The following is a 21,968-nucleotide window of genomic DNA, read 5'->3' as shown; positions in this document are numbered from 1 at the left end:
AAGATGTTCAAACATGATTGCCCAAATCAAATCATCAACCAAGCATTGCAATGGTCCGGAAAGTACAAATGTAATGCATTTCTACACCAGGCCCTGGGTTCAAAGAAGCAGGCCAGTCTCAACGTCAATCTTGGAAAACCAGGGATCACGCAGGAGCTCCGCCGGTGAGGGTCGCTCTGCAGGGTTGTACCGCAAGATTCTGCGAATGAGCTCCTTCACGGCACAGGCCTCTTCCTCACTTATGTCCGGGTCAGCCTGGTCAAAGAGCTCCTCCATGGATGTCTGCTCCAGCATGAGTGGCTCTTCTCCATCCCCGACCCCTCCAAGCTGGCAATTGAAGAGCTTACGGTCGGGCGTGAAGTAGAGCGAGGCTGTCTTCCAATGCTGGAATAGGTTTTCGGGTAGGGCACCGAGAACGGCTGTGAGCGAGAGAAGATGTTCATCGTCTTCAAAGTCAGGTCCCGGTATGCAGAAGAGGGGTTGTCCGGTCATAAGCTCGAATATGAGGCAGCCAAAACTCCAGATGTCAAGAGTCCGGTCGACAGTTTTGGTCAGAATCAACTCGGGAGCCCGCAAGCCGACGGGAGTAACCGGTTTGATTGGCGGGTCCGTGAAGAAGAATGCTAATCCGTAGGTAGTGGTTAGTTCCAGCAGCTCTCATACGACGAAGATCAAATGAAGGGATAGGAATTTGTAAGAGAGTGTACTGACCGCCGCCCATGTCTGAGAGCTTAATTGTGAAGCCTTGTGTATAGTGGGTGAACTCTTCCAGAGGCTGCGCGACGCAAAGGTACCGAGGAGCCCATCTGTCTTGTTTACCGTCGAGTCTTTCAACAAGAGGTGAGATCGAGCCGGCTTGCACATCTTTAGCCTGTCGAAGCACTTCCTCAGGCGTGGACTCGATGTCCCTGACGGAGAACAGGAGGTTTCCTGGCTGAAAGTCTCCGTGCGAGACGCCAACCCCGTGGAGGAATTCCAGCGCTTGCAGGGACTGTTTGAGAATGCTCCTTGCCATGTGAGGTGGGTAGCGGACCTTCATGCCCCATATACGAGGATTGAACTGAGGTAGTTGCTCAACCATGCTGTCCACACTCGCACCCATAGGCTCCAAGACTAGAACCTTGTGAGTGCCATTGGGTCCAGAGAGCTGGAAATCATCTAGCAGTTGGACGATGTGTTGAGGGGCGGCGCCTGGGGCAGTTTCAGCGATGTGACGTAGAATTCGCAGCTCAGTTGTCGAGGCCGACATTTCCGACACAAGAATTTTCAAGGCGACGTATCGATTTTTGCTTGGATAGAGTGAGAAGCTGTAAGATAATCGGTGGATCTTTATTGCACGACGCCATTGGAGGCAGCTGATGCAGCAAATAAACTTACCGCAAGTCACGAGCAAGCCAAACCGTCGAGTAGGATCCCTCTCCAAGTTTTCTCATGATGCTGTACTGGCCATCTCTGAGGACATCGCCGAGGTGGATAGGATGATAGCCACCAGGACGGTAGTCCTCCACCCACTCGCAGGGTGAGGTGACCGCTTTGAATCTTTGCTCATCAACTGTCGGGACTTTCGATGGCGGTGTATGAGGGTAAGAGACGCTCATGCCTGCGACAAATATTTTGTGTCTACTTGCCGGTCAAAACCATGTATTTGGGGGTCAGCGAGACAGGATTTGTGGTGCTGGATCGAATGTCCTCAACCAGGACAGGCAGATGGTTTTGTGAGCGTTGAGCAATCATGGGCGGATCCAGGGGCTCTTAACGAGGGCGAGTATTATTGGTGGCACTACGGAGAGGCATGTCTGCGAGTTTGCGTGCCCATCGACTCTGTCTGAGAAACAGGGATCTCATTGGCCGGCCAACCGCGCGGCTCAACTAAACAAACTCGACGCGGATGGTGATGAATCAGTGGATGGCACAATGGTTCAGGAAGTGTTTTGTGAAGGCATAATTACTGCAAGTGTCTTGAGCAATGAAGTTTTTGGGTGATTTTTAAAAAAAACGAAAGCATGATATATGGCACAGTGGCTCAATTCTATCAGGGAACGTTTGAAGCTGGGTATACACGCTGTCCGCTTTTCAAATCAACATTTCTTCATGGTTGACTTGATAATCTCAGCGGCTTGTTCTGCCAAAGCATACACAGCCACTTGGAGATTGCCCGAGATCGATACAGGGAACACAGAAGTATCCACGATGCGGAGGCCCGATACTCCGTTGACGCGCAAGTCGGTGTCCACCACCGTTCCCATGGAGGCCGTACCTGCGGGATGATAACATCCTCTGGCGGGGAAGAGTCAGCAATAGTGTCGAAATTGAATACAAAATTCAGAAGCCTCGTTGAAAGCACTTACCCGGCCATCTCCCGCACTCGGGCGTCGATTTCTTCATCCGTTGATTCCGTAGTCAACGGGTTGGCGGCAAGTTCGCCAGCCACGATTTCCCGTCCAAGAACGGTGTCGCTGGACGTCAGTAGTCTGATATTTCGTCGGATGGTCTCCCGAGCAGCGTAGCGGTCTACGCTTGTGGCCAGGAAGTTGGGGTTGATGAGCGGCGCGTCTTTGATGTCGGCGGACCGGATGGTGACGGAGCCCCGGGCAGAGTTGATGAAGACGACAGAAATCATGAGAACTGCCGAACCATCTGCAGAGACTCCAGAGTACTGAAGCAAATGGGAGGAGTGGGCGCGGTCTTGCTTCAGCAACGGATGTGTGGCTGCATCGGGCACCGAGCCCTCGTCCTCGGCGATGGCATTAAATAGACCTTCCTTCGGCAGAGAGGTGATGGTCATGAAGTCTATGAAGGCTCCGAGGTTGTACTGTGACTCGCTGAAGACGGGATCGCCCGATTCTTTGGTGTAGCCCGCGGAGGCGTTCTTGAGTTGCCAGACCGTAGGGATGAGCACATGGTCGTGGAAGTTCTGCCCGACGGCCGGCTGATCCAGGATGACGGGAATGTCGAACTTCTTCAGGGTATCGGCCGGACCTATACCGGAGAGTATCAAGATCTGGGGTGTACGGTACGCACCAGCAGAAAGAATAGTCTCGCGCCCGAAGATCTTGGTGCCGTTGTCAAGCTGGATTCCTCTGGACACTAGATGCCCCAAGGGGGACTTCTCTACTAACACCTTGGCGACCAGACTGTCAGTCAGAACAGTAATGCCCTCGAGCGAGTAAATCAGAGAAGACAGCTGGCGCTTGCCTTTGTCTCTGCTCTCTTGGAGGTCGGCAACACCGAGGTTGTTCCCGGCGTTGTTGTCGAGCTGGGGGAGTGTGTCGATGCCGATCTCTCTCCAGGACTCTAGCAATGGCTCTCGGAGAGGGAAAACGCGATTCGTGGAGCCCGGGGATTGAATCTTGACGGGGCCCGTGTGTCCGTGGGACAGTGGGTTCGTAGAGTTGTCGAAGAGGGTCTCGGTCTTCTTCATGTAAGGAAGTTGGCCATCGTAGCTCCATCGGGTGTCGTTAACCCTCTCGGCCCAGATGTCATAGTCGACCTTGTGTCCACGGACCCAAGCAGCTTTACTGAGGTCAGTTCCGTGATATCGACGTGACCCACGCACCAACGATAGATCTCACCTCCGTTGATGATGGTACCGCCTCCCAGGCCCTTTCCCACCGGCGAGGCGATCTCGCGGTTGTTGAGGTGGACCTGCGGCACTGACGAGAAGCCCCAATCGTACTCGCCGCCGATTGCATTGTTCATGTCGGTCCACTCAATGTTTTCGACGGCGTGGGTGTTGGTGCCAGCCTCAACCAGTAGGATTTTGAGGGTTGGGTCCTGCTCAAGCAATCGGTTCGAGACGACTGACCCTGCAATGCCGCCGCCTACCACAATACAGTCCCAAAGAGTCATGATGAGGTCGGATTGGCTGGTTGGATGGGCGATAGAGTAAGACAAGTGAGAAAGCCGACTGACGGACAACCGAGTGCAGGAAAAAGAGCGGCTGATGAGGGACACAGGGTGGGAAGACGTTGGCAGAAGATGGCGACTTTAATTAAACCTACTGGGCCGATTTCTTTTGATTAGGAAAAAAAAAAACCTGGATGCTAGATGCCCCCCCTTCACTTTCGGTGCCATTCCCACCGTCCCGAGCCACCCCTGGATCTCGGCTCTCGAAGTGCATCGAGTCTAGTCAATCATCTGCCATTAGGCGGCGGCACAGCTCACCAGAAACCGGGACTAGACCCGATTATGCGCCCAGGAACGCCGCGGGGCCGAGATGGAGAGGAAAGAAGCTGTTGATTGTTGCCAAGGGGTGGTGGCGGACTTAGAATCCATGTATGGAAGACTCCGCTGTCCTGCGTCAGGTTATGCAGAATCACCAACAGAGAGACCAGGAGATTCAACAAGCCCCATGTAGTCTGGGCACGCGCAGCCTCTGTCTTTCCCCGTCGACCGGGACTCTTCCGTCGTTCCGCCGAGGCAAATGGTCGAGACGGATCGATGATGCGTGTATCGCTGCTCGGCAAACCTCGCCTCTTCCTGATAGTAGGTTTTCATCTATGTAGACCAGGGAAGATGTTTGCTTCAAGTTTGTGAACTGCTATAACAGGCTAGCCAACGCGTGTTTCGTATGCGGTTGGTTCAAGGTTGCAACACATAATATCTCGGAAGCGGGTCCACAACCTTGTTATATACAGGGCTCGGGGTCTTCACTCAAGGGTAGTTACGCAGTTTTTGTTGTTGGACGTCCTGTTCACAGCTGTTGGCCCAACTCTGAGATTACTGCTGCAGGGTAGTATTGCGAAATCGGCTCACCTAACAGCTGTTATGGATGGGAAGCGACCGGGCCTGGGCTTCTTGGCCCGAAAGCGGGAAAAAGAAACCTGCAGTGGCCTCCTGGACGAGAGAGAGAGCTCGGGTGGATTATGAAGACTGTTGAATAATGAGAGTTTTCGACTCAGAAACGACACCGAAGCTCAAGTCCCCCCGTCAAGCTGTCTTATCATCGGCCTTGACCGTTGCTTCTGCCTCTTCTTCGGCAAAATGAGCGCAGAATCAATGGCCGTGGCTGATTCTTTGCCCATTTTCCTCCAAGTCCAAGACGACACTACAGCTAAGATCACAGAAAGATATCCGCCGTTGACTCGGGATGGAGCCTCGCTTGTCATTACGGCAGGCATCATGATGGTGCTGACAACGCTTTGGACCATCATGCGGCTTCTCTCACGACGCATGACTGGCGTCTCCTTCCACCTGGAGGACTACTTCTACTTTTTCGGACAGGTATAGTCTTCTCTTTGACGGGTCCCACCATTTTGGAAGCGTTCACTAAGGGTGTTTTGCTTTTGTTGTGTAGCTTCTTTACTACGGGGTTGCAGTCTGCTTCATTCTCGGCAAGTTGGATTGAGACCTGGTCACCCAAATCACAATGAAGAGTTGCTTGGCTAACACGAACACTGGCAGGCGTCGTAATCGGCGGTGCCGGCCACGACATCGGTGTTCTCGACCCAGAGGTCCACGTCTCCCACTTCGTCAAGATCTTCCTCGCCGCGCAGGTCATGTACGCCAGCGAGCTCCTCGCGATCAAGCTCAGCATCATCGTCCTCATGCAGCGCATCTTCTCGCTCAGCAGCTCTTGGTTCCGGACGACGAGCTGGCTGGCGGTCGGCCTGTCCTGCGCCTGGGCGCTGTACACCGGCCTCCTCGGCTTTGTCATCTGCCGGCCGGTCCGGAGCGCCTGGGACATCAGCGTGGCGAAGACCGGGTGCGGGGACTACACCGTAGCCTTCAGCGCGGTGGCTGTCTTCGACATTGTTACCGATGTAGTTATTGTGGTGCTTCCGATCAGGGTCGTGAGCGGCTTGCAGATGGCCAGAGCTCACAAGCTTGCGCTCTACGTGGTCTTTGGAGCTGGGTTTGTGTAAGTACACCACATCATGTCTCATCTATCACGGGCCGGGAGCCTTATCAATATGCCATTTTTCAACTTGATGGCAAAGTCATTGCATCATTCTTGGGAGTGGTTCCAATGATAGCTCTAACACCAATCGTGTCGTTGTAGGACAATCATCTTCTCTGGAGTACGTCTCTACTATACCCTCACTGCAGACTTTGTCAACATCACGCGGGGGTTTGCTTCCGCTTCGGTCAGCGGCGTGCTGCAGTCCGGCATCGCCGTCATGGTGGCCTCCAGCCCCATGTTACGTCCAGTCTTCGATCGCACTATCGTGCGTTGGTTCAGCCTATCGATCCGCAGCGGCTCAAAGGCAACCGGCAGCGCGCCTACAGGATCGCAGGGGCACATTGTCAAGGGAAGCAGAGCAAGCCAGCTAGGCAGTCATCGTCTTGGGGATGGTTTCAAGCAGATGTCCGATAGCGACGAGAACCTCAGCTGGGAAATGCAGGGTCTGGGTAGCAGGACGAAAGCCAAGACCGGCAGGGTGCTGCAGGGGAACGTTTCTACCGATGCCGACATCCATCCAACCGACTTAGTAGAGACTGCTAGAAGAGTCTCAGGGATTGCTGTTACGCGAAAAGTTGTGGTGGATAGGTGAATGCAGCATTATGTAGAATGTATTCATTCATTCAGTCTTCTTGGTTATTATTGTAATGCCTGTCACACTCCCCTCGCGCGTAGACGAGATTTGAACCGTTGAGCCTTCTTACAACACCATGCTGAACTCTGCCCTTTTCATGAGTTAGTCACATCACACGAAGCTCGTTTGAAATCAGATGAGTCCGAGTTTAAGAGTAAGAATGTGATTATTCTAGTAATGTAAAGCAACGCTTGCTATGTAAAAATGGGACTATTAATGTCTTTATAGACAAATGTAAAAACAAAATCTGTAATCAAGCCGGGCTCAGCTTACTGAGCGCCGGTACCCTTTCCCTTGGACTCCTTGGTTTTCTTGGACGCGCCCGTGTTCCACTTCTTGACGCGGACGAGGTAATAGGAAATGACAGCAATGAAAATGTTGAAGAAGACAAAAGCCCAGACGATACCGAAGTTGCGCCACCGCTCGTCGTAGAAGATGTTGCTGCCGGCCAGGTACTGGTCGGCGTTGCTGAGGGAGCAGTATTGGCACTGGGCCGTCGCGTCCGGGTTCTGCAGCTGGCCGGGGGCCGTCTTGAGGTAATCGGCGAGGTACTCGCCGCAGGTCTGGTTCGCGGGCGGGTCGAAGACGGAGGTCTCGGTGGCGGAGCAGGTGACGGGACGGCCGTGCAGCTGCGTGCCGACGATGCCCGCGACCCAGTAGGTGAAGGGAGAGACGCGGTACATGAAGATCCAGAAGCCGGGAAGGGCGGCCGGGGCTTGCAGGACACCGCAGAAGGTCAAGCTCATGAGCACGAGGAGAGTGACCATGCCGGAGGCGGTCTGGGCGTCGGGGAAGGCGGCGATGGTCATGTGGGCGAAGGAGCTCGCGTAGATGAAGAGCTGGATGGCGTACAGCAGGACCAGGACCTGGCGGACGGAGCTCTGGACGCCGATGATGGGGTAGTAGAAGCAGGCCCAGATGAGGATGCCGGTGAAGATCTGGTAGGGAATCTCGACAATGATGCTGGCGAACATGAAGGCCTTCCAGGAGTAGGCCTTGCTGGGCCGCTCGCGGACCTCGTAGAGGGCGCGCTGGGCGATGAAGTGCGGCTGGATCTGCTGGACGATGGTGGAGAAGATGGTGATGACCATGAAGACGCCGAAGACGACGTTCTGCATGCCGGCCATGGTGCCGTCGGCCTTCCAGAAGGAGAAGCCGATGAAGAGACCGGCGGCGATGCCGAGGAAGAACTTGGCGAAGACGTAGCTGGGCATGCGCCAGTACTGCTGGAAGACGCGGACGGTGACCTCGGCGAGCTGCGTGTAGAAGGGCATGGCGAACTCGGAGTGGGAGCTAGCATCCTCCTCCTCTGCCTCGTGCTCGTTACGCTTCTCGAGATGGATGCGCTCGATCTCGGCCTCGACGCCGGTCCGCTCCGCGCTCGACTTCCACACGCTGTGCCAGTCCTCGCCCTTGGAGTTGGTGCCGTTGTTGACGATCTCGAGCATGTACTCGGCCGGGTTCTCGTCGTCGCCGCAGCTCCTCGCGCCGTGGGACTCGAAGTAGTTGAGGAGGGTGCGCGAGTTGTCGCCGATGTCTCCAAAGTAGACCGTCTTGCCGCCGCGAGCGAGGAACAGGAGGCGGTCGAACTGCTGGAACAGGATGGCGCTGGGCTGGTGGACGGTGCAGAGGACGGCCTGGCCCGAGTCGGCAAGCTTGCGGAGGAACGCGCAGATGGCCCAGGAGCTCTGGGAGTCGAGGCCGCTGGTGGGCTCGTCGAGGAACAGGAGAAGCTTGGGCTTGGCGGCCAGCTCGACGCCGATGGTCAGGAGCTTGCGCTGCTCGACGTTGAGGCCTTCACCGGGGACACCGACGACGGCGTCGGCGAAGTCGCGCATGTTGAGCATGTCGATGACCTCCTCGACGAAGGCGTACTTCTCCTCGCGGCTGACGGACTTGGGCTGGCGGAGCATGGCGCTGAACCGCAGACTCTCGCGGACGGTTGCCGTGGCCATGTGGAGGTCTAAGAGAGTGTTTTGTTAGCTACTTGCTCGAGAGTATGATGCTGGGTTAATGATCATGCTTACCTTGCTGCTGGACGTAGCCAGTCTTGCGTTGGAAACTGGCGTCCAGGGGCTTGCCGTTGACAAACATGTCACCGGTGATGACACCCATTGTGGTCCTCTGCGCAAGGACGTCGAGAAGAGTCGTCTTTCCGGCACCGGAGACACCCATGAGGGCAGTGAGAGTGCCGGGCTTGACCCAACCGTCAACGTGGTCTAACAGACGGCGAGGCTCGCCCTTGATCTCGATATCATACACGACATCCTTCCAGGTGAAGATATCCTTCTGCGCGGGCATCGAGCTGACCTTGGCCTCGGACCCTTGCTCCTTGGACGGCACGGCCATCTCCTCGTTGGTGACGCTGCGGTTGACGCCGTCCTGGAGGTGGGCGGGCACAAAGCCGCGGCGGAAGACGAGGACCTCGGCGGTGCTGCTGGTGGTGGAGTTGAGCTCGGTGGCGACGAAGTAGATGATCATGAAGACGACGAGGAAGGCCAGGAGGATGCCGAAGTTGCGCCAGACGTGGGAGTAGTAGTACTGGTAGTTGGTCTCGATGAAGGCGTCGCCGCTGACGGTGCGCTGGCCGGCGACGGCGCCGACGGCGGAGCAGATCCACGAGTCGCCGGACAGGGGCGTGTAGGCGGGGATGATGGCGGAGCAGACGAACTCGCGGCCGTGGAACTCGTTGGCGATGAGGATCTCAAAGGCGTAGAAGATGGGGTTGACCCAGCGGAGCCAGCCGAACCAGTCGACCATCTGGGGCACGCGGATGACGAAGCCGGTGTAGATGACGAGGGCGAGCACCAGGACGCCGGCCAGCGACATGGCCTGCGAGACGGTCTTGGTGATGGCGGCCATGGTGCGGAAGACGGCGCTCATGACAAAGGTGGAGATGTAGGTGATGAGGAAGTAGAGGAAGAACTGGGCGGGCTCGCGGCGGAGGCCGGCCAGGAAATAGAGCGTCAGGTTGAAGCAGGTGGCGGTGACGAACTTGATGGGGATGTCGGCCACGACGCCGGCGATGGCTTCCGAGGCCGGGTGGTAGAAGGCGTACGAGGCGTGCTTCTCGACGATGGGCCGCTGGTCGTACAGGCTGTTGATCTCGGAGATGGCGGTGAGGGCGTTCATGAGGACGGCCTGGAAGAGGACGGAGCCCTTGGAGTAGAAGCCGGCGGTGGCGTCCTCGGTGCCGTAGAAGACGGAGCCGATGACGAGGGCCAGGACGACGTTGAGGATGGCGGCGGTGGCCGTGGCCGAGATGTCGTTCCAGATGCGCTGGTAGGCGCGCTTTGTCGTGAGGCGGACCTGCATGGCCATGCTGATGAGGTAGGGCGACTTGGGCCGGACGTGCTTGGCCTGCCTGTCGTTCTTGATCTGGCGGAGCTCGGTGAGGGCGTGGCCGTTGGGATCGATGGGGTTCTCCTCGGTGTGGCGATCGATGTCCTGGCGGAGGGCCTGGAACTCGGGCGACTGGCGCCAGTAGGCCTCGAAGTCGTCCGGGGTGCGCGGCACCTGGTTCTCCATGCCGGGGCGGGCCCGGCGCTCGATGGGGTTCGTGACGGAGGTCAGGAAGTCACCCGTCGTCTGGCGCTGGGGGCATTCCCAGCCCATGCGCTCAAAGTAGGACTTGGCGGCGCCGGCCGGGCCGAAGTAGATCTGGCGGCCCTCGTACAGGACGACGGCCTTGTCGAAGAGGTCGTAGATGGCCTGGCTGGCCTGGTAGATGGCGACGGCGTTGGCGCTGCCGGCGAAGTCGGAGGCGAGGCGCAGCGACTGGACGAACTTGAGCGCCGTGGCCGAGTCGAGGCCGCGCGTGCTGTTGTCCCACGCGCACATGGGCGAGCCGGCGAGCATCATCTCGGCGATGCTGACACGCTTCCGCTCGCCGCCCGAGACGCCGCGGACGAAGTCGTTGCCGACCTTGGTGTTGAAGGTGTGGCTGAGACCGCACACGGCCATGACGACCTGCGCCGCCTGTCTGTGGTGTTCTTCGCGGCTCATGCCGTGGATCCTGTGCGACGGTGTGCGTACGGCGGCGGCGAACTCGAGCGTTTGGCCGACGGTCAGGTGGGGGAAGTGCTTGTCGACCTTTTTGAATTAACACGCAAAGAGTCAGTCAGTCACAGTCTTTCGAGTCAGGTCAGTTTTTCTCTGGAGTATGTGTACTCACCTCTTGGTTGTAGACCGTCTCGCCCTTGAACTCCTTCATCATCTTCTTCTGCGGGATGCCGTTGTAGTGGATGACGGACTCGTCGCTCAGCGTCAGGCCCTGGAGCTCGCCCGTCATGGTCTTCAGCAGGGTGCTGCATCCGGACCCGGGGCGGCCGAGGACGATGAGGAGCTCGCCGCTGTTCAGGAGGCCGTCGAAGCTGTTGAGAATCCGCTTGGGCTGCTTCTTGCCGAGGCTGAGGTGCTCGCCGATCCGCAGCGGCGCCTTGAGGAAGTCGCCGACGGTCTGCTGCAGCTGCAGCGCCGCGCCGGTCCCGGAAACGGTCAGGTCCTTGTAGGCGACGCCGGCGTTCTTCTTGAGGACCATGCCCTCGTTCTGCATCTCGCGCATGAAGTTCTGCAGCCACTTGGAGAGGTCGAAGGACTTGCTCGAGGGGTCCAGCGCAGGGTCGTTGGACGCGGCCATGTCCTGGCCGTACGAGACGTGCGTCGAGAGCGGGCGGCCGTTGCTGGCCACGCTCTGGTGTCGTGAGAGGGATGTGGCGATCCTCTGGAGTTCCCTCCTGTCCTCCTCGTCGATCATCATCGTGTCGCGCTGGGTATCTCTTTCCGAGCTGCCCATGGCTCCGGCCTCGAGCTCCTCGTCCGAAGAGTCGCCATTCTTCCCCGTGTTAATGGGTGCGAAGCCGGTCGTCGTGTCTTGGTCGAACGATGGCCTCTGCTCCCCGTTCATGGTGACTGATGATGTCGTTGTGGATCTTGTGTTTGTGGTGCCGTAGCTACCTCTTGTTGTTGTCCTGGCTTCCATGTTGTAGTTCATGGGTTCAGCTCAGTTGAGCTGGGAAATTAGGGTGTTGTGGTGTTTGTATGTATGTGCTGGTTGATTAAGCTGTGCTCAATGGAGTCTTTTTCTTGTGTTGACAAATAGTATATGTCGTCTGGTTTGGTTGCAATAACCAGTGTTCAAAGACTCTAAGTGTGTGTGTGTGTGTTTGGATGAAGACCGAAAGCAGAAGAAGGCTGACACAGGGGAGTTCAGATGAGTATATTATATGGATTATCTACGTTGACAGCGGACCCGGGGTTGTATGTTTGCGGACATTGGCAACGTCCCGGAGCCACCGAACGAGAGCCGTGTGTGTCACGGCCTGGGGACTGAACCGTGTATGCGTGTGTGTCAAGGGCTGCCGAAACAAGAAGATTGGCGGAGTTCGCAGAGATCCCGTCCGCCTACCGGCCGCCCTCCGGGGTGGGCGATGAGGTCACTCCCTGTAGCCCCAGGGCCCAGTCTCCCGGGGCGGCATCTTAACCCCGAACTTTGCTCAAGACGGCAATCAATCTCTCAGTCAGATTACGAGATGTATGTCTTCTAGTCTCGGTGCACGGGTTGCTTGCTGGGCCCTGGGCAGCTCGGGGGTTCCACACCTCTGGCTATGATCAACTATGATCAGGCATGACAACCACGGACAAACCCTGGACAACTCTGGATTAACTAGGGACTATTAGGCACAGATGTGGATGACTAGGGGGGGGGGGGGGGCGGATGACGGACCGGGCGGGGTTTGCTGGCCACCATAGTCCGTCCCCGAGAGACGGGGACTTCGAACCCCCCGAGAGCCTTCTAAGGTGAGTCTGCGGCGAAAAATACCACGCCGAGACGCTAGAACCGAGTCAGGGGCTGGGCCCATTTAAGCCGTTTGCGGCCACAAAACCTGGCCCTAACAGCGGGCAGGGCGCCGTCCGTCTCTTGTCCACAGTCCGATTGCATCATGTTGGCTCCTAGGATTGGACAGTTTTGTAGTCCCCCCCCCCCCCGAGTCTCCGCCCGTACGGTGCTCACTCATCTTCCCGACGTCTGCGTCGCTCGTAAATCTGGCGTCGCATCGCCCCGCCTGTACTGCTTTCGGGGGCTCTGGGACGGGAGATTTGCGCTGTCTCGGCAGTACAGTTACAGGGCTGGGCTGCGGCTGTCAACAGGATCCCGAGCGAGATTAGTAGCGATTATTCATTCGCCAACGCGCGGAGTAAGTCTGTTGGCGGGGATCGCTGTCGGACTTTGTGGATCATGGATTCATAAAGGGCAGACATGTCCCTGTCCTCCTCCTCTCACTCTCTCGCCCGTTGCACTCATAGGCTCACTTTGCGGCCTGGTTACAAATCATTCCGTTTCTTCCTCTCTATGAACTCTGTCTCTCTCGCAATCGCTTTCTCTCACACACTGTCTCTCTACCACTACCGGTAAGCTAGGAAGAGTCCGTCCTCCCGATGACGCCACTCCGCAGGTGTAGCAGGATGCATGATTCCAATGTACATCCATAATTGTGAAATCCACCGAGGACGAAACTAAGGGGTTAGCCGAAGTCAATACTCTGTCTGGTGTGTCTGGCGTCGTCGAGTCTTTCCACGTGTGTTGTGTTGGGCAAGTCGTCCATAACCCTTAATTGATAAACCCGGTATGCATGCCCCCTTTATTCGACTCTTTTCGACTCTGTTCGACCCCCCCGTCCCCTGCCCCTCCTCTTCCACACCTTCGGGGACTGGAATCCTGCATCCGGTTGAACATCAGCCGCTGAGTCAGGCTCGTCGACACGCAAACCCCATCCCTCCCGAGTCCCGAACGTCCGAGATTTGCCAGGAAACTCCCCGTCGGATAAGCTTCAGAGCTAACCGAGTGCATACGATGCACAAGTACGATGTACAGTAGAGCTGAGGGAGGAAAGTTTAAAAAACACCCCTTTTCCTCCCTCCGCTGACGTGATCCTTTTGCTCAATGTTTTTTTTGGTAAGCATTGGGATGGCATCTTGGCAGACTCTTCCAGCCACGCTCAGCAACACTCTCAAAGTTTCCGCTGCGTCACTGGATCCATGTACAGGTACAAAATGCTTCATGCCCAGCCATTCTTCGGTGACTGCGCCTACCTGTAAACTCTCCCATCGGAACTACGGACTCGAATTCTTCAAGGATTGGACTTGTTGGTCTCTTTGACTACTTCAACATCTTACCTTTTACAGCCATGATGCTGCCAGCGATCAACGTCTGCCGTTAGCATCATCTTAAGTGCCTTCCACCAAGGCCCATCAATTTGCTTCAGATAGAGAAAATCCCATTTTCCTCCCTCAAATCGCTTCTCTTAACCCTTCCCTGGTACGTTGACCTTGTACCCGCCCCAGATGCCACTTCCATGATCGTCGTTGGCACCTGCTTGCCCTCCTCAGTATTCTTGTCCATCAAACTCTGTTTCCAGAGACGTAACCTAGCGACCTCCACACGTTTCCAAGCCAACCATGTTTTTAGTCAGATTGAAGAGGAGTATCATGATGGCCATAGACGAAAGCAAATAAGTCAGAATAATGTCAGCCACATTTGTGAAAAATGAAAATGAAAAAAAAAAAAAAAAAAAAACCTACATCATGCAGATGTACGTTTCTCATCTGAGACGATTAATGACATCGGGGAATTCTACTATAATATGAAGCAGCCGTTTAATACGTCATTTCTTGAAGCAACACAATAGGCCCTTGGACTTGGAGCTCTTCTGCCAAACTACCGCTGGTTCTGACAATGCCTGAGGCCGTTCGGATTCAAGTGCGGCAAACACTCAGCCACGCTTCTGAATCTCGTCCTCTTCGAACTCTTAGCTGGTTTTTTCGTTTGCAAGACCGGAATGTCCCGCAAGTTCAGCCCTGTAGGGTTGTATTGTCGGCAAAAAGACCATCGAACGATGCTCGGACATCTCCGTGAACATGTAATTCCACGTTGACGACCCGCCCAAAGCTACAGGTTAATTCGCCGGTACGTTGGCCCGCCTTCCACCTTTGAGAACGAATGTCTTGAAGATCGGATCATATGCATGCCGCCCTGAAGTCAAAAAAAGGACGGCGGGGCCCTCGTATCGTCTTAAGCTTGCACGATAAACCGCACTGGTTAAGGCCAGGATTACTCGCAGAGTTGTCCCTGAGCCATCAATGTCGACATGGATGTTGCGTTTTCGTTGAATACGAAGCGTGCATCTTGTATTGAGATTCGGGCAAATTCCGTGTGCCTGGACGAGGGCAACAGATGGTCTCACGTACTGCAGAAAGAACAAGAAGGACCTAGGCGAAGATATCCGAAAGAGACAGGCTGCCTGAAATCCCTCAGCCTCGCCAGACTGCGTTTGCTTTCCAGGCTAAATGGGACAGTCGTGAGCAAAATGCCCGCCAAGGGAGGTGGATTTTAGGAAGCTGAATGTTCTATGTGAGAATCAGAAAACGTATGTCCGATACAGGCGGATATGATGTTTTACACGCCACCACTTGCGTTGTCTCAATTTCCCTCAAGTTTGCAGACTCAGACTGGTTCAAACGTTCATTCATACCTGCTTTGGTCACAACTAAGTGGTACCAAGGAAAGCAGTTGTGTGAGGCATCTTTATTTAAACTGCGTATTATCTGAGTGCGGTTGACCCCTAGGCCCAGGGTGAGACTGCTTTTTCATAGTGCTCTCCAAGAGCTCTAGAGTGATTCAGAAAAAGGTTCAACGATAAGGCAGTCTCCCAACTGTCAATGGCTTCAATTACATGGCTCCTATTGATTTCTGCCTCCAGACAAGTTGGCCTACTGGGAAAATCGACCGCGTTCGTGACATGATTCAGAATGAACACGAACCGCCTTGGCTGCGTAGTTATCTAATTTGTGGTATATGATATCGCCCTCATGAGGCGAGTGTCGTCAGGAATTGCCCAGAATCAACACAGCTGGACTAGCACACGCACACAAGCAGCAGATGGTTTGAGTGACGTAGAGGTCAGTCACTGTTCACTCCTTCTTGACGCCAACTTTGCCAATCTTCCTTAGTCCCCATACCGTCACAACCAAGGTTGCGCCGTACAGGCCGAGGCAATACCAGTAAGACGCCCGGTACCCCTCCAGCAGTGCCGCCGGGCTCGCCTTGTTCGCCACGCCGGACCGCGCCGTGACGGCGCTCGCGATGGCCCCCGACGACGCCAGCCCGACGCTCTTGCCGATCTGCGCGATGGTGTTGTAGACGCCCCCAGCGACCCCCTGCGTCCGCGCCGGGAATAGAGACGTGATGAGCAGGTTCGAGATGGTGAAGAGCATGTCGGCGCCGATGGCGTTCATCAACATGGCCCAGAAGACGCAGAGCCAGTAGGACCACGCCGGGTCGGCGACGGCCATCAGCACAGACGACAGGCTCGACAGCGCCACGGCGACGAGGATCGCGAGGTCCGCCCGCACGCGGTGCACGACGAGCCCGGCGACGATGCTGGCCAGCACGCCGCCCATGGGTGCAGGCAGGAAACGCACCGAGGTGTTCGTGGCCGAGAGCCGCTGCACGTACTGCAGGTAGAAGGAACTCAGCTGCTCCGTCGCGTTGAAGGCGCCCCATACCATGAAGACGCTGAGGCAGATGCTGCTGAAGCTGCGGTTCTTCCAGAGCGAGTTGGGGATGATGGCCGGCCGCCCCAGGCGCTCTTGTCGCTCCACCCAGGCGACGAACGCGCCGGCGAGAGACGCCGAGATGACAAGCAGGGCGATGTTCTCGGCCTTCTCCATTTCGTGCGTGCTGTCGGTGATGACACTATCATAAGAGGTTCAGTTTTCCATGCTGTTTTCAGAGGGGGAGGGCATGAAAGTGGACTCACGCAAGCACGTAGGAGATCATCGAGAGAAAGCCGCTGGCGAGGAAAGCCCCAATCCAGTCGACCTCGGTCCTGAAGCGGTGCCACGTCACCGCCTCCCTACTCCCGAGGCCGGGCAGCCACTTGAGCGCGACGAGGAAGATGACCGTGTTGATGATGGCGGCGATGTGGAACCCCCACCGCCAGCCGATCGTGTCCGTGAAGACGCCGCCGATGCTGAGCCCGATGGAGAAGCCGATCGGCTGGCCCCCACCCATCGAGGCAAAGGCCGTGTTCCTCCGCCGGCCGGCTGGGAACGCGTGCGTGATGATGCTCACGGCGGACGGCAGGCACATGGAGATGGCCACGCCGGCGAGAGCGCGGAACAGGATCAGTTGGATCCCCGTCCTCGCCAGCCCGCAGGCGAGCGTGAAGACAGACTGGAAGAAGCAACCCAGGAGATAGAGCTGCCGAGCGCCGAAGAGATCCGCCATGGCGCCGGATAGCAGGAGGGTGCATCCGCACGTCAGGGCGTAAACGGAGGACGGCCTTTGAAATGATGGTACTGTTAGAAAACGGTCCGTGTACTGCTGTCAAGAAGATCTCCCAGGTGTTGGAATTCATGAATCATACCATAACAACAGGTTATTCTCGAGGTTAACGTCTCTGGCCATGGCCGGGATACAGACGGTCACGATGCCGGCCAGGAGGGAGCTGACGCCGGTGATGCACGTCACCGACGAGATGACGACCACCGTCTTGCCTCGGGAGAGGTCCTCATGCTGCTCGGTCTCGGACGAAAAGATTGTCTGTTGCGGCTGCGGTGAACATGCCGAAGAGGAACTGGATAGCTCTGGCAGAGGTGTTGCCGGCGCGTTGGCCAGCTCAATTGTGGTCGTCGAAGTCATTGTGAGCGACGACCTTATTTACAACTTGAGACAGAGTCAAAGCCCAGCATCAGAGGGACTGCTTTTGGCTAGTGCTTGGCAGATTTATTATCACACACAGATACAGACTTTCTAGCCCCCCCAAACCTCCCCTGGTCTCCATAAAGGGAGATCCATTTCTCGAAAAGGCGTAGGGGGCGCGAACGATACCTTGCGACTGCGCAGATTTTGAGTAATAAATCTCCCGATCTCGGCCGAGCGTGTATCTCCGAGGACGCCCCCCCGCCCCCCCCCCCCCCCATCTTCGGGTGCGCAACTGATTTTGCCATTCCAAAGGCTTCAACGAGTTTTAATGACTGATGATTACAACGGGCATCCAGGTAATCATAGAAATCCTTTGCCAAATCAACGCGAGTGAGTCATTCTGTGATGTAGATGAGTCCAACCATTAGCAGCCTCCAATGCCGAAAAGCTGTGTGTCGTGCAAGCCCCTTTTTGGTGCAATTATCCAGACAGTATCCAAGCTTCATATGGGAATGGTGTCAATAGCGTGCGTGATACAACCCAACATCCCTCGTCAGACTTACAACCTGACGGCTTCTATGTCCCTTTGACTAGTACGCTCCACAATTTCAGAGAAGAAGTTCCGGATGGCGGTTCGTCGTATTCATCATTCGCTGCTCCAACGTAAACTCAGCACTAATGTTCCAAAACCGATTGTCAAATACACACTAGGGTTGAATTCATCAAGGCAAGCCGTCAGTTACAACATCTCGTCAGCAACATCGAAATGTCCTCGGTCCATGGTTAGCTGTGATCCATAACAAACACATGCATAGCTTGTCCAGAACACCTACTTCACATCGCGACTAGACTTTGTAGTCGAATTAAGAGAGGTGTCGATCTTGCCTAGATCATACCCAGACGACTTACATGCCCCTATATCTCCCAGCGGTGCCAGCCAGCCTATGGAATAAGAGGCAAGTAATAACTTATCATTTCATAGATAAGCAGTGGAAGCGGCTGGTAGTAAACACATGCATTATACTTGTTGGCTCCCCTCTGAACACTGCTGTAGCTGTCTATGTGTAGCATGTTTAAGTGGTAACAGACAATTCCAAGAGTAGTCTCTGTCTAATTGCCTGTCTTGCCCATCTCAACGGAGTAGAGCTCACCTTCTTTTAATCCGACGTTTAATATGAGATGAAAATCGCATGATGAGATTAGATAGGGCCTACATCACGATGACACATGTTTCCCGGTGTCTCATTGTCATCCAGGCTTGCTGTCCCCTTGCCGTCGCCCACCATCCTATATAGCCATCTCGACTCTCGAAAACAAACACATACGACCATACCCACTGGAAAACTCGGGATCCCGTCCGCTCTCCCATAGATAAGCCAGTGAGGGCCGGATTAGTAGTTGAGTCGGTGACGATCAGCGAATACCTGGTGTTGTATGTTTTTGTTTTCTTTTTTTTAGTTCCCGTCCTTTAGTTTAGAGGTCCAAGCGGATTTGAATCCATGTTGAAAAAGCTCACAGCCTTTTACTGAGCAGTGAACCCACGCAGACCAGCGAGCATCTTTGCAAGTAGTACGAGAGGCAGACAGACATGAATGATTTCCAGATTGAAGATTTTGTTTCGTCTGAAGTGTTTCTTAAGAGTAAAATAGAGATGGGTTTGTGATTTGCTCGGATGAACCACGCTGTACCAGCCTTGGGCCTCCTGCCAACCTACAACAACTTACAACTCTAGCACTCAAGGTGCCCACACCCTGCTTTCTTGGTCAGAAGGGTATTTTGGGTTCAACTAACGTGCAAAGAAAGCCTACGTAACCGTTTCTGAGTTCTGCGTTCGGCATTTTCCTAAATGCAAAAATGGAGCCCATGATCTTCGCTTCCGCTCCAGGGGCCTGCCATCGACGCCTATGAGTGACTCACAAATGATTTAGGGCCTGAGCGAAACAAGCGCGAGATATGTCTGGCGTCAGACGGAGACACAATTGCAATAGCAAGTACGAGTTGAACAAAACAAGATTGCATAGATTCGCATATGCTATGGAGGACATTTGGCGACTAAAAACGGTGCCGTCTCCTGTCATTAATCGCGATGGACAACTTGGCGGTCAACACGGCCAACTTCAACTGCTTTCGGAGATGGCAGCGGTTGTTTCAAAGCCACTTGTGATTCGCTACAGATCTCCAAACTCTACATCTAACAAGTAGAAGAAGTTGGTGGTTCCAAGTAAACGCCCAGCTCAGGTTCGTCTTTCATGTTCGATCTATCATGAATCATGAGCTCAATCGCAGTCTACACCCCCGACCGATAGGAATTTATCATTCGTTCCGTCACGATTTCATCGATTGCCGCTGGATCTCTTGCTCGTAAGCGACAAACTTGGTTAAATTGTTCATGTGTTGTGAGAAGGGGGTATCTGAGGGGGGTATCTTTAATACATAGGCCGGGACGAATATCCTCCGGCAGGTGAAGGAGGGGAGGTGTCCATATCTACAATCCGAAAACCCAACATCCGCAGACAGAACATGCTAGTCCACCGCGACGCCCAACACGACCGCCAACGCATCCTTCAGCTCCCGCGCCGACCTATCCTCCTCCTCCTTCAGGTCCTCCTCGAACCCGCCGCCGTACCCGAAATACTGCCTGACGCTGCTGAGGCAAAACGCCAAGTCCAACAGGAAAAGCGACCAGCGCGACCGCGCCCTCTCCCACAGCGGCTCCCGCCGCCCGGCGCCCTGGCCGTCGACGGCGACGGCGCGTATGGCCGCGGCCCCGACCATCTTGACGCGGTTCACCGGCGACCCGAGATGCCGGTTGCTGCCCTGCACTAGCCCCAGGTTGCGCTCGAGGAAGACGAGCTCCGGCGGCCACAGCCCGTCCTCCCCGAAATACCCGGCCGCCTCGGCGATCATGCGCTCCTCGCGCTCCCGGGCCGTCTCCTCCCCGCGCGCGGGCCCCGGCTGCTTCCCGGACCTCATCGCCAACGCGTCGGCCCACGGCGCCGGGTCCTCCATGCCCCAGGCCCGCGACACCCGCTTCAGGCCCTCGGCGTCCTGCGTCAGGAGGGCTTTCCAGAACAGTGCGTACTGCCGCCGCAGGTTGTCGGACAAGGTGACGTAGAGGCCGTGATCCAGCAGGACGATCTCGGGTTTCCCCAACGGCGTGCGCCGGACGAGGATGTTGCCCGGGTGGGGGTCGCAGTGGACGAATCCGTAGCGGAACATCTGGGCCGAGAAGAGCTCGACGACGGTCTCCATGACCTCGCGCAGGCCGAGACCCAGCCCGCCGTCGCTGCCGCCAATGGGCGCCGGCGTATACGGCGCCGTGATGCCGTCCTTGTCCCACAGTTTGCGGCCGTGAATCCATTCCGTCGTCAGGACTCGCTTCGAACTGAGCTCGGGGTAGACCACAGGGATGTGGACGCGGCCGCGGAGCCGCGGGTCGTCGCGGACGAAGCCGGCGACGCGCTCGGCGTTGGCCCTCTCGTTCTTGAAGTCGGTCTCCTGCATGACGTGGTTCATGACGAAGCCCCCGAGGGAGCCCATGGGGATCGAGGTCGCTTCGGCGGTGTACTCGATCATGCGCCTATGGGGGGACGCGGTAGGTGAAGTGTCAGCCGTCGGGACGCTCCGAGGGGTGGTTTGCAAACGAAACGTGACTTCAGATTTTTCGATTGGGTTCAAGGATCAATGAATGAGTAACGAGGGGGGGGTGGGAGCAACATACTTGAGCGTCGACAGGTCCGAGGACACCTGGGCGGCGATCTGTCTGCGCTGGACCTTGATAGCGATCTCGCGGCCGTCCGACAGGCGGGCATAGTGAACCTGCGCAATGGAAGCCGCCGCGCGGGGCTCGTGCTCGACGGCGTCGGCTCCGAAGACCTGCTCTACGGACTGCCCAAAGTCCCCGCGGACGACGGCCTCGACGTCGGCCCAGGGCGCCCTCGCGGCGTCGTCGAACGTCTCGGAGAAGGCGCGCTGGTAGGCCTCGGGCAAAATGCCGCCGGCCTGCATGGCGACGGCCTGGCCGGCCTTGAGATAGAGCCCACCGTTGCGCTTCAGCATGTCGCAGACACGGCGGGCGTTGCGGTCGTGAAGTGTGTCGGGGGGCACGCCGGCGACGTAGGGCCGGTTCCCGAGGTGCAGCTTGTAGTCGAGGCCGACGAGAGCCATGGTCCCGTAGGCCCTAGCGCTGCGCATCACCACGCTTCCTAGGTAGAACCTGTCGGCGGCGTATGCTGTGAGGCCCAGGCCGCAGAGGAGAGACATGAGCTTTTGAAATATCCGCCTCGGTCTCCTTGGAGGAGTAGTGATAGTAGTGTGATGGGATTGGGTTGGAGCTTCAGCGACGCGGCGACGGGTTGCGATAGATCTGACATGGTGTTGAACTGTTGCTACTGGTAATCCGAAGGGTGCTCCGGAACGGCCGAAGACTTGGAAAGGCGATGGCCGACCGCCGGACATGTGTGAGAACCGGACCGAGGAGCCGGAGCGGCGGGGGACAATCTGGACAACCACCGGCCCCAACCGGTGGAGAATCGGCTGGAACATAGTCGAGGTCTGGTTGCCAGAGGGCGTCCAGAAAGTTGGAGGACAAGGTGAAACAAGGAGGAAAAGACGTAGAGACAGCAAATGAGACTCGAGAATGGAGGGGAAAGACGGGCTGCCGAAAAGGTAAGCACAAGTGGTTCCTTGGCGAACTCCAGGCTGTGGTGAGACCAGCCAACCGCATG

General features: G+C 56.3%; 6 protein-coding genes across 6 annotated transcripts; 1 reads left to right on the top strand and 5 right to left on the bottom strand.

Annotated features, from left to right (window-relative positions):
• Positions 1-99: 99 nt before the first annotated feature.
• On the bottom strand, positions 100-1,741 carry CDEST_06103 (Putative protein kinase; the record flags this gene model as incomplete). The annotated part of the gene is made up of 3 exons (XM_062922262.1): positions 1,378-1,741; positions 712-1,289; positions 100-623 (listed from the first exon to the last, which is right to left on the bottom strand). Exons 1-3 carry the CDS (start codon positions 1,596-1,598, stop codon positions 100-102), a joined length of 1,323 nt encoding a protein of 440 aa, XP_062778313.1. The 5' UTR covers positions 1,599-1,741.
• A 294-nt stretch (positions 1,742-2,035) lies between these two features.
• Positions 2,036-3,849, bottom strand: CDEST_06102 (Putative glucose-methanol-choline oxidoreductase, FAD/NAD(P)-binding domain superfamily; the record flags this gene model as incomplete). The annotated part of the gene is made up of 3 exons (XM_062922261.1): positions 2,036-2,277; positions 2,349-3,513; positions 3,573-3,849. 3 exons carry the CDS (start codon positions 3,847-3,849, stop codon positions 2,079-2,081), a joined length of 1,641 nt encoding a protein of 546 aa, XP_062778312.1. The 3' UTR covers positions 2,036-2,078.
• A 1,149-nt stretch (positions 3,850-4,998) lies between these two features.
• Positions 4,999-6,494, top strand: CDEST_06101 (uncharacterized protein; the record flags this gene model as incomplete). The annotated part of the gene is made up of 4 exons (XM_062922260.1): positions 4,999-5,223; positions 5,319-5,337; positions 5,404-5,860; positions 6,002-6,494. The coding sequence occupies 4 exons, from the start codon at positions 4,999-5,001 to the stop codon at positions 6,492-6,494; spliced, it is 1,194 nt and encodes a 397-aa protein (XP_062778311.1).
• Positions 6,495-6,688: 194 nt separating this feature from the next.
• Positions 6,689-11,997, bottom strand: CDEST_06100 (Putative ABC transporter-like, ATP-binding domain, AAA+ ATPase domain, CDR ABC transporter). The gene is made up of 3 exons (XM_062922259.1): positions 10,711-11,997; positions 8,564-10,628; positions 6,689-8,499 (listed from the first exon to the last, which is right to left on the bottom strand). Exons 1-3 carry the CDS (start codon positions 11,527-11,529, stop codon positions 6,806-6,808), a joined length of 4,578 nt encoding a protein of 1,525 aa, XP_062778310.1. The 5' UTR covers positions 11,530-11,997; the 3' UTR covers positions 6,689-6,805.
• Positions 11,998-14,674: 2,677 nt separating this feature from the next.
• Positions 14,675-17,306, bottom strand: CDEST_06099 (Putative major facilitator superfamily, MFS transporter superfamily). The gene is made up of 3 exons (XM_062922258.1): positions 16,964-17,306; positions 16,355-16,879; positions 14,675-16,290 (listed from the first exon to the last, which is right to left on the bottom strand). Exons 1-3 carry the CDS (start codon positions 17,236-17,238, stop codon positions 15,507-15,509), a joined length of 1,584 nt encoding a protein of 527 aa, XP_062778309.1. The 5' UTR covers positions 17,239-17,306; the 3' UTR covers positions 14,675-15,506.
• A 2,458-nt stretch (positions 17,307-19,764) lies between these two features.
• On the bottom strand, positions 19,765-21,786 carry CDEST_06098 (Putative ABC1 atypical kinase-like domain, protein kinase-like domain superfamily; the record flags this gene model as incomplete). Its single annotated transcript, XM_062922257.1, has 2 exons — positions 19,765-20,821; positions 20,963-21,786. 2 exons carry the CDS (start codon positions 21,784-21,786, stop codon positions 19,765-19,767), a joined length of 1,881 nt encoding a protein of 626 aa, XP_062778308.1.
• Positions 21,787-21,968: the final 182 nt, after the last annotated feature.

Source organism: Colletotrichum destructivum, chromosome 4, assembly GCF_034447905.1.
Source record: "Colletotrichum destructivum chromosome 4, complete sequence".
NCBI classification, from domain to species: Eukaryota; Fungi; Ascomycota; class Sordariomycetes; order Glomerellales; family Glomerellaceae; genus Colletotrichum; species Colletotrichum destructivum.
This window is presented reverse-complemented; position numbering and strand designations above follow the sequence as displayed.

Bases quoted from the DNA above. Each gene is read 5' to 3' on its own strand.
- CDEST_06099 (XM_062922258.1), bottom strand. From the start codon at position 17,238: ATGACTTCGACGACCACAATTGAGCTGGCCAACGCGCCGGCAACACCT. The intron at 16,880-16,963 runs GTATGATTCATG...ATCATTTCAAAG, and splicing joins GAGAATAACCTGTTGTTATG to GCCGTCCTCCGTTTACGCCC. The intron at 16,291-16,354 runs GTGAGTCCACTT...CTCTTATGATAG, and splicing joins ATGATCTCCTACGTGCTTGC to TGTCATCACCGACAGCACGC.
- CDEST_06100 (XM_062922259.1), bottom strand. From the start codon at position 11,529: ATGAACTACAACATGGAAGCCAGGACAACAACAAGAGGTAGCTACGGC. The intron at 10,629-10,710 runs GTGAGTACACAT...TAATTCAAAAAG, and splicing joins AGACGGTCTACAACCAAGAG to GTCGACAAGCACTTCCCCCA. The intron at 8,500-8,563 runs GTAAGCATGATC...ACACTCTCTTAG, and splicing joins TGGCTACGTCCAGCAGCAAG to ACCTCCACATGGCCACGGCA.